General features: G+C 51.0%; 1 protein-coding gene across 1 annotated transcript; it reads left to right on the forward strand.

The window, feature by feature from the left end:
- Positions 1–5163: 5163 nt before the first annotated feature.
- Positions 5164–5750, forward strand: HRG_11286 (tc5 transposase DNA-binding domain-containing protein; the record flags this gene model as incomplete). Its single annotated transcript, XM_044869756.1, has 2 exons — positions 5164–5242; positions 5299–5750. The coding sequence occupies 2 exons, from the start codon at positions 5164–5166 to the stop codon at positions 5748–5750; spliced, it is 531 nt and encodes a 176-aa protein (XP_044715309.1).
- Positions 5751–10679: the final 4929 nt, after the last annotated feature.

A 10679-nucleotide genomic window follows, 5' to 3' on the forward strand; every position in this document is an offset into this window, starting at 1 on the left:
GATGAGGCCCTCAATGCCTAGCTGACCGTTTTCTTGGTATTTGCAAAGGTGATCTTGGGTACCATTGAAGCCTCGGTTCTCTGCGTGTGTGTCGTCAATTCTCTTATGGAGCTGGTGTAGAAACGAACGCGAAATAAGTGGAGCGTGGCACGGGTACACGGTCTTAGCACACACATGGCTGCAGCACATACCGTTCCAAGAAACAAATGATCGCAGCACACACACAGACCCAGGACAGAGATAACACTAGGACACACATGGTCCCAGGACACATACGGTCCCAGGACGAATATGGCTTCAGCACACACGGTCCTGGGACCGATATGACCGCAACACACAGGGTGGCAAACCACTCAATCCCAGCAACGGTTGCTCAATATAGTTGAGCAACCGTCAACTCAATCAACTCAATCGAGTGTCTGCTGAATAAGCTTGTCAATTCAATTCATGCTCCCGTTGATTGATGGATTGATGAGATTGCCGTTGACGGTCAGGGATCCTGTAGGGTAGGTGGCCAAGGCGAAATGTAGGTACGGATTGGGTATATAGCTACCACTAACCTTACAGGTTACTCAGGCCCGTTGTAGGTAAGCCTGCTCTCTCTCTTCGGGAACAGGGCCCCTGTTCCGTTGGAAGAGTCGACGCGCTGCGCGCATCGACGCGCTTCACAACAAAGTTCAATCTCTCGCCTCAGTTCCACTTACACTTCTCGATTCTTCCACAACGCCTTGGCTGATCTAAACATTCCTATATGCAATGAGCGAATCTCCTGAGCCTTCTTCTACTCCCTTGCCGCCATCAGGCGATTCAGGCGACTCAGGCCCCGTTCCCCATCTCGAGTGGGATGCCTTCCCTGGCATCACTTCCGCGGCTATACCAAGTCTCAACGCGCCGGCAAGCTCAAATCGTGGATCTGGAGCTTTGGGTTCGACATTGAACATCAAGCTAACGTAGATAATCGCCTCTGGGTCTGTGAGCGGTGTTTACCGAAGAAATCGCCGAAGGGACCCGTGAGCTTCGCGGCAAAGGGGACCCTAAACATTGAGCGCCATCTACATGATGCTCACAATGTTATTGACCCATCAGGTAGACGGTTACCGAAGGGTTCTACAACCAACAAGCGTTCTATTGCCCAATTCTTCAACCTCGATGCCAATGACCAGAAGGAGCAAGCATTCATTAACAAGCTAAAAAACCAATTCGATAAAGATGTCTTCCAATCTCTCTTGCTTGCTTGGATCACCGAGTCGAATGTTGCCTTCCGCGCAGTTGAAGCCCTCGATTCCGGCGTCTTCTCGAATACCTCAATCCCTCGATCGCCCTGACTCAAGCCCACATGACACACTCGACTATTCGAACGAAGCTTTTCCAAGAATACCACCAGTACAAGCATATTGTGATAAAGGAACTGAGGGAGCGCCCCGGGCAGATACACCTTGCGTTTGACGGCTGGAGATCGCCCAATCGCTATGCGCTTAATGGGATTGCTGCGTTCTATCTCTCTAAAAGCGGCCACAGAAGATCATCCTTGGGCTCCTGAACTCCGAGAGTCTCATACTGGCGAGAATATAGCGTCGCAGGTGGCGGAAGTGATCGAATCATTCGAGATTCAAGACAAGATCGGGTATTTCACGCTTGACAATGCGAAGAATAACGATACGGCGGTAGCAGCACTGGGACACGTTTTTAATTTTGAAGGGAAGCAGAGACGGGTCCGCTGCTTTGGGCATATCATCAATCTCGTGGCCAAAGCGCTGCTCTTTGGCAAAGATAATGAAGTCTTCAAATCAGAAGAGCGACTCGACCTGGACCTTGCTCGACATGATCTCTGGCGGAAGAGGGGGCCTATTGGCAAGCTCCACAACCTTGTCCACTGGATTCATCAATCGGATAGGTTAACGTACATGCTTCGGGATCTACAACGCAAGAGGGACAGTACGAAGAAACCAGTTGACGTTCTAACGGATAACATGACACGATGGTTGTCCCATTATAAGATGATGGATCGAGCCCTTCTACTGCACGACTTTCTTGACGACCTCGTCGCATTGGAACAGTTCGAATATACCCGAAGCAGGTCAAAGAAGAAAGACATGCCTGCATGCCTCCGAGATTCTGACCTGCTGACCGGTAACGACTGGACAGTGATCAGCCACTTTCGGAATATTCTTAAGCACTTCGAAAATGCCATCAAGGCCCTCGAGGAGATGCCCAGATTCGGGTGCGTAAGGGCGGCAACCTCGTGGCATACGGAACAGCATGGGATATTATCCAAGCATTCGAATATCTCCTTGAACGATTGGAAGAGGCAAAGGAATTCGCCAAGGATGTGCCTGATTCCGAGCATTTCGCGATAAACGTCGAATTGGGGTGGAAGAAGTTGGAGAAATACTATATCAAGTTGGTTGAGTGCCCGGTATATTATGCTGCAGTCGCTCTCCATCCCGCCTTGCGACTGCAATGGTTTGAGGAGGCTTGGGCTTATCGACCTGAATGGGTCCTTGAGGCACGACGGATTGTTCGGGGCATCTGGGAACGCGACTATAAGTCATTAATTCTCAGCGATGACGAGGCTATTCCGATGGTTAAACGTCGAAAGGTTGACGACTTGAACGAGTTCCAACAGTTCCGACTGAGGCACCGGCTACAAGCTGGTCAGACGGCCACAACCCGTCGTGGGCCACCTACTGCCGATGAATTCGATCGCTGGACTGTTGATATCGGCGCAGATGACGGAGACATCACGGATCCGTTCCAATACTGGCAACTCAAAGAGTCAACGTATCCCAGACTTGCTCGAATGGCCTTTGATATGCTATCTATACCGCCAATGTCAGCAGAGTGCGAGAGGGCGTTCTCATTTGCTGGGCTAATGGTCACACGACTACGCAGCCGGCTTCAGGCTAACACGATCAATGCAGGCCAGGCAATTCGGTCTTGGCTGAAGGCAGGGCTAATACCCGACTACCAGGGATTATTGATGCTTCAGTCGATGACGATGTCTTCCCGAAGAGGTGCCCCACGAAGGACGAGAAGTTGATGGTGTTGAGGACCTTAAGTAGCTTACTAATAGGTAGGGTAGGGCATCAACTCCATCAATCAACGCAATCAATTCAACGAGGGCTTGGATTGCTCAACTCAACGAGAGGTTCGCTGATGTAAGCCGTCAATCTACTCAATTTGACTCTTTGGTTGAGTTGATTGAGTGGTTTGCCACCCTGGCAACACACATATGGTCCCAGGACACACGCATGGTTCCAGGACACACGCATGGTTCCAGGACTGTCCTAGGACACATATGTGACATGTCCCCTGGACACATACGATCCCAGGACGAAAATGGATCCCAGGACACATATGGTCCCAGGACAGATACGGTCCCAGGACACTTACGATCCCAGGACACACACGATCCCAGGACACACATGATCACAGAACGAAAATGGATCCCAGGACATGTATGGTCCCAGGAAACATGCCGTCCCGGGACACACACAGCCCCAGGACACATATGACCCCAGGGCACATGCCGTCCCGGGACATACACGGTCCTAGGACACATATGATCCCAGGGCACATGCCGTCCCGGGACATACACGGTCCTAGGACACATATGATCCCAGGACGAAAATGGATCCCAGGACACAGATGGTCCCAGGACACGGATGGTCCCAGGACAGATACGGTCCCAGGACACACACGGTCCCAGGACACATATGATCCCAGGACGAAAATGGATCCCAGGACACAGATGGTCCCAGGACACGGATGGTCCCAGGACAGATACGGTCCCAGGACACACACGGTCCCAGGACACATATGATCCCAGGACACATACGGTCCCAGGACACAGATGGTCCCAGGACAGATACGGTCCCAGGACACACACGGTCCCAGGATACAGACGGTCCCAGGACAAATACGGTCCCAGGACACACATGGCCCCAGGACACATATGATCCCAGGGCACATACGGTCCCGGGACATACACGGTCCCAGGACACATACGATCCCAGGACACATACGGTCCCAGGACACACATGGCCCCAGGACACATATGATCCCAGGACGAAAATGGATCCCAGGACACAGATGGTCCCAGGACACAGATGGTTCCAGGACAGATACGGCCCCAGGACACGTACGATCCCAGGACACGTATGGTCCCAGGACACATGCGGTCCCGGAACACACACGGTCCAAGGACACATATGATCCCAGGACGAAAATGAATCCCAGGACACATATGGTCCCAGGACAAATACGAATTCTGCCACACACGGTACATCAGCCTCCAATGGCCTGGCTCCCTAATTCGCACAGTAGCCACTGCGTCACCACCTTAACAGTCACAGAACCTTCCATCAGCTTCTAGTCACTCATTCGGATCTCCTATAAAGATGCTGCTCATTCTACACTCTAGGTAGGAGAATCAAGAGTGTTCCAGTCCCCGATTTTATGCCCACTTGTGAAAGGCATCACCAAACTGGGCATGCAACCAGGTTGTGGCCAAATACAGTCTATTATCCTGATAAAGAAGAAGAAGAAGAAGAGAGAAGAGTATACAGCTAGATCCCCCTTTTATGATGTAGCTGTGAGCTCAGGGGCTCAGAGGTAGAGACAAGGGTTCCTTGTCCGTCCCGTAATTCCAGCTCAGGGCTTCCAGCCCTATAACACCACTTGCTCATTATCACGGGGCAGACCTAGGATGCCAGGGAAGATCTATGTTATGCTGTGAGGAGGGCAAACTATGGAGGTGAAACAGAGTCCAGAAAAGTACAGGAGGCACGTGACTGAAGCCAGGTTGGTGCCGTGACACTCATCATCCATGCGATAAGTTCCATAAAACAGACTTTCTCGGGGCGCTACCTGTAAGGCACACAATCACGACGAAACAGAGAGTGAAGAACGGGGGCCAGCGATGTAATTGTTGATCTCCAAAGAGCCCCTCCAGTGGGCCGTGGTCATCCCCTCGTACTCGGGGGGTTGACTAGCAGGGGTCCGCAAGGCCCCCCCCTCTCCTACGGAGAGGGGGTCACAAAACTTGTTTCTTTGACGGTCGTGTTTCCCTCTATCGCAACTTCAATCTACCGCCACGCCGTCAATTGATGCTATCAAGTCTCAAAACTTTCGCAATATCGTTAACCATACTTCATTTCCATGATGCCAAATTTTCAGCCTGATCAGAGCTTGCGTGCGGCGAATGCGGCGCGAGAATATCTTGACGGCGACTCGCTAACGCGTACAACACGCGCAAATCCGCGCCTCCGCGCGTCTTGACAATCAACGAGCTCGCAGTGATACACAAGACCAATGAAGGCCTCGTAAAGAAGTATATCAGGCTTCTTCGCGCCAATCTGGCTCTTCCAAGCGGGGAAAGGAGGCGCCCTACTGCTCTTACCGATGCTGAAGAGAAGAGTCTACTCTCATACGCAAGACTCGTCGAAGGCGGCACTTTCGCACTCACGGAGGCATGCCTCATCAATAAGGCCAACTTTATCCGCCATCATCGCCGTCAGGGCTTAACTTCTCAGGTGTCGAGATCGTGGCTTACTCGCTTTAAACGGCGGCATCCAGAGCTTGCCATCAGGAGGGCTAGGATCCAGGAGATCACTCGCGCCGGCGCCGAGCTTGAGGTTGACGAGCTTGAGGCTTGGTTCCACGAATATCAGGCCGTTATCAAGGAGCTCAGAATAACGCCAGAAAATCTATGGAATTTCGACGAAACCCTCTTCAGCTTGGGTGGATGAAGGGCTCAAAGCTAGTGTCATTACGGATGAAGAGGAGCAGAAGGCCCGTCTTCTTCCAGCCTGGGAATAAGGAGTCGTTAACATCAGTGGATGCCATCAGTGCCGCCGGGAAAGCCATTCCTTCTTTCCTTATCCTTAGTGCAAAGTCCTCCTTGAAGAATACACGATGGCTACAATTAGCGACGACGTTGTCGTTACATATACAACAACAGGATATAACAATAGCCAGCGGGCGTTCCAGTGGCTTCAGCACTTCAACCGCTACTCCTTTGCTAGGAGTAGCTCCTTTAAAACCATACTATCGAGAACTGGTTCGGCTACCCGGCTACAATCACACGGGAAGGCTGGGATAAGAGCAATGGGGAACGGCGTACATTCTACACTCAGAAGACGAAGACGGTCTTCCGGCTGCTCGTTATGGATGGATTTGCTGCACACGAGGACCCTGAATTTATCTGGTATTGCGAGATGTTCGAGATCGTACCGTTCAAGCTACCATCGCATACAAGCCACCTCCTACAACCTCTTGACGTTGGCGTCTATCAACATCTCAAACGTGCACAACAAGGAGCCTTAAAGAAGTTCGTTATCGGTGGCGGCACACGCATCTCGAGATTCGACTTTCTCTGCCAATGGAATGAGCTATTCAGCGCCGCGTTTAAGGCTTGTTATATCTTTGTGGGCTTTGAACAGTCCGGGCTATGGCCTCCTGATCCTGAAGTGGTGCTAGGTCCATTACGAGCTGCCTCTAAAGACCGACAGGAGCCTATTTTCCCACAGCTTTTAGCGAGGAATTTGGTGACACCACGTAAGGTAAAGAGTGATCTTGAAGCCAGTCGGAAAAAACTCGGTATCCTAAGCAGCCCGACGAGAGAGATCGTTAATAACGCGTCAGCCTGTCTTGATCTTGCGATTTTAACACAATCGGCTCATACACAGTTTATACAGCATCAGCAAGACCGTATCCAGCGAGAGAGGCAGAACCAAGACCCTACGCCGAATCCGAGGCGTTGACGATGGCGCCTTTACGATACAGCAACTACGAGAAAGCGGCCGCCCGGCAGCAAGAAGACCAAGAGGCTAGTGCCAAGCGTGCTCTTAAGGATAGCGAGACTCAATTTCGACATCTCCGTGCTATGGATGCCGCACAAACAGCGTCACAGCCTCGTCTACGCGGTGGAGCCGCCGTGGCGGCGAAAGCAGTAGAAGAGGCCAAGTACAGGACATACATTCAACAACTCGTGACCCCGGAAGAAGCTGTCGCTCGCGAGGCTCTTCAAGAGCGCTGGACTACGGCTACGGAGGGCTACCGGTATTTCCTATGGGCAACACACCTAAAGGCGATCTCACAGCTCTTCCTGATATCGTGGCCTGGTCACAAGCTCAGGAGGAGGCGCGGGCACAAGCTGCTGCCAACGTGGCCGACGAAGACTCTGATATCGATCATGACTATATATCTATGCTGCTTTCTTCAGAGCCGGATCTCGCGCCTAATAGCGACGATGATGAGGATGACATTCAGATCATAACAACACAGCGCCAACGCCCGCGTATTGCGAGACCACCACTATCGCAGCTTCCACTCGAGCAGCTTCCGCCACGGCAGCCGGTGCAATTGAACGAAGAAGACGAGGCGGCGATCCAGGCCGAGCTCAAGGAGGAACGCGTTATCGTGGGTGTATACAGCGACGAGGATAATGAAGAAGAGGATGAGCCGGAGGTTGTTATATATGGTAGACGAATTGCTGTACCAAAGACGCGCGTGCGTCAGGCCTAGAGCATTAGATTTGTAATTTACTAGTAACACCAACGACTGAACCAATTCTCACGAGACTTGACACCTAAATTCTATAGTACCTAATAGACACTGTATCTTTGTTTCAATCCTAAGAAGCCCAATTGACGGCGTGGCGGTAGATTGAAGTTGCGATAGAGGGAAACACGACCGTCAAAGAAACAAGTTTTGTGACCCCCTCTCCGTAGGAGAGGGGGGGGCCTTGCGGACCCCTGCTAGTCAACCCCCCGAGTACTTATATACCGGTAGCTCCTGCCGCCCGTCGCGATCCCCACTTCGGTTTCAGATGACGCAACCCAGGTCCGTAGGCGCGTGATAGTACCTATGTTGTAAGTTTCCTAATTTTCTGAGTGGCACGTATATAAGAAGTTGTGCGGTGTCACACACAGACCAAGTGCCCTAACTGTCAATTGCGCACCACTCGTTGGAGCGCGCGTTCTACTTTTGGCGCAATACGCGGTGTAAAGTCCCATAACGCCCACTCTTTTACCTGCGTCTGAACTCTTTGTTTCGCAACCCCAAGGAGAACATGCTGTTGTGCCAGACAGGCAATTTACTCCAGACGAAATCGTCCCTCTTTGGGACTAAAAGGCTGGTCCCTTCAGTTTCATCTCCTGTTGTATCGACACAATCGTCCCTTGGCCCAGGCAAGACGCCAACAAGGTCTGTCGCGGCATTTTGCTGCTCCTTGGGCGGGCAGAACCCAGTTCAGGCTGAGATCTAACCGAGAGAAGTTCAATCTCAAGCTGTTGATGAGGCCCCGCTGAGCATTAATAACCTGTTGCTGCAACCGACGACAATCGGCAGCCTGTTGTTCCTCCTGCTTGAGCTCAAAAACAAGATTCTGCATGTGTCGGATTTGGTATTGTGAATGGTTTACTGCACTTTGCAGTTGCTGGACAAGGTGTTTGCTCTCGCGTTTCTGTGCATCCAAACGCGCCCGCAGCTCAATGTTCTGTGTGCCGTATTGGTTGAGTATAGCCACGCAGAATTGAATGATTTGGATATCTTGTCCGAAAGAGAAAGATAAATCTGCCATTACTAAAGAGACCTCGCCTGTCCTCCGATGCACGTAGACTGAGAGGAATTTCTTTCTTGCATCTTATAGTTGTTGGTCCGGCTTTATTTTACGGCAATCGACGCGCGGTGGTTGGCTCCAAATGCGGAAGGCTCTTGGCTATTGCCTAGCAGCAGTAACAATCGGCTCTACCCTAGTGCCCTTGTTCAGAAGATATGATAAGAATTACGCAGCACGCACCTTGCTCTTCAATTCGGGTCACATTACTCGGTACTGCACATTGCGCAACCTTCCATGAATGGCCTGTCCCATTTCCGAAATTTCTGGTCAGGTTTGATATTCCAAGTTACTGTACGTAACTTATAATATTATGAAATCGAAAGTGGAGGATCTGCAAATAGCTTAGTGCCTCGGCCCTCTAGGGTTGATCCCTCCAGGCGGAATAAATTGCATTGCATTACCCGTTGGCGGGGCCCTTCGGGAGCCAACAAAGGGGCTTGAACGGGTAATAAAAAAAAGCGGCTAACCTTTGGAAGGGTAGAGTAGCGACCCCTGCTGCTTGTCTTGGCTCATTTTCCCCCACTTATTCATGCCCAGAATCGTTTAGGAACGCGAACAAGCCTCCTACTCGTCCCACAGACCCACGTAAAGTGGGTCCTCACCACCTGTCTGTGTCAACCACCTGGCTGTGTCACTTTACGGCTTCAACGCCAACTTCATTTAATAATAAAACGGCAAAAAAAGTTAAAAATTGATGCATACGATAATTGAATACTGGCCGCAATAGTCTACCTATTTTTGACTTTTGTAGCTTATAAAGCTGATCGTTGGGCTTCTTTTTCGGCTTTCTTAGCCGCCCGGGCTGCCGTCGCTCCTCGAGCTCAATCGCCCTTTTCTCCTCTTTGCTTCGCCAGTACCAACTTTTCTGCTTTTGCAATGCGAATATCTTCCTTTGACTTCGCAATAGCCCTCCCTTCGTCTACAGTCAGTACTCCACCGCTTTGAAGGTGGCGGTTCTTGTATTTCTTCCGGCCTTGGCGTTGCTGCTCGGCAAGCTTGGTATTGTACAGATCGACCATCGTTTGCTTTAACTCGTGGCCTTGGGAGATTGCACCTTTAACGTAGCGTTGAAGGTTATGTACGAAGACCTCCTTCTCAATATCATCAATTGGGTCAAACTCAAGGAGACGTTGGCCAACTGATTCAAACTTCCGTACGGTATGGGGGTACCAAAGGGGATGAATACGGCTCTGCAGGTAGCTCTGTCGGCGGCGTCTGGTCCCGTACCCTCTCTTTGAGTCTCTCGAGGATTGGCTTTGGATTGAATGGGTGGATTCCTGTTTTTGAATGCCGAGAGGATTGTAGACTCCTTGAAGGCTTTGACGCGGATTGATTGGATCATAGCGAGGAACTCCAGCTTGGTGATTTTACTCGCACCACTGCGAATAGCAAAATCGACTGCCCGACTGTGGTAATGTTTATACGGCTGAAATACCACGACGTCAAGCGGTTGAAGGAGATGCGTAAGATGCGGAGGCAATGCAAAGAGCACAATATTATGGGCTTCAGCGTACTCGATAAGGTCAAGGGTATGGTGGGAGCCGTGGCCATCAAGGAGCAATAGCCTCCAAGCACCTTTGCTCTTTGCATGCTTATCGAAATGTTGAATCCACGCTAGATTGAGCTGATCGTTCGTAAATCCCGTTTCCGTAACACCAATAAGGGTATCGCCATCTAGCTCCTTGATGCCGTACCACTGTTCGAGGTGGACCTTGCCGGATAGGATCAAAAACGCAGGGATGTATCGACCATCGGCAGAAATCGCTTCAACGGCTGTTGCCGACTCCCTGTTTTCCTCAATACCAAAGTATTGCGATCGCCTTGATTTCGTGACGACAACTTGGTCCCTGCCAATACCAATACGGAAGCCCGTCTCGTCCATATTCCAGATATCAGCCGGGTTAATCCCGTACGAGGCAATCGTCTCGTGGAGCTTCTTGAAGTACTCGGTAACGTGCGGGACTGATTCGGCAAGCTTGCGTTGGTTATCGAGTACCTTTGCTTCATAATATGATATCCCTTGCGTTTAATAAAACGGGATATCCAGTTTTGCCAA

The sequence above is a fragment of the Hirsutella rhossiliensis genome, assembly GCF_020360975.1.
Source record: "Hirsutella rhossiliensis strain HR02 chromosome Unknown scaffold00019, whole genome shotgun sequence".
NCBI lineage: Eukaryota > Fungi > Ascomycota > Sordariomycetes > Hypocreales > Ophiocordycipitaceae > Hirsutella > Hirsutella rhossiliensis.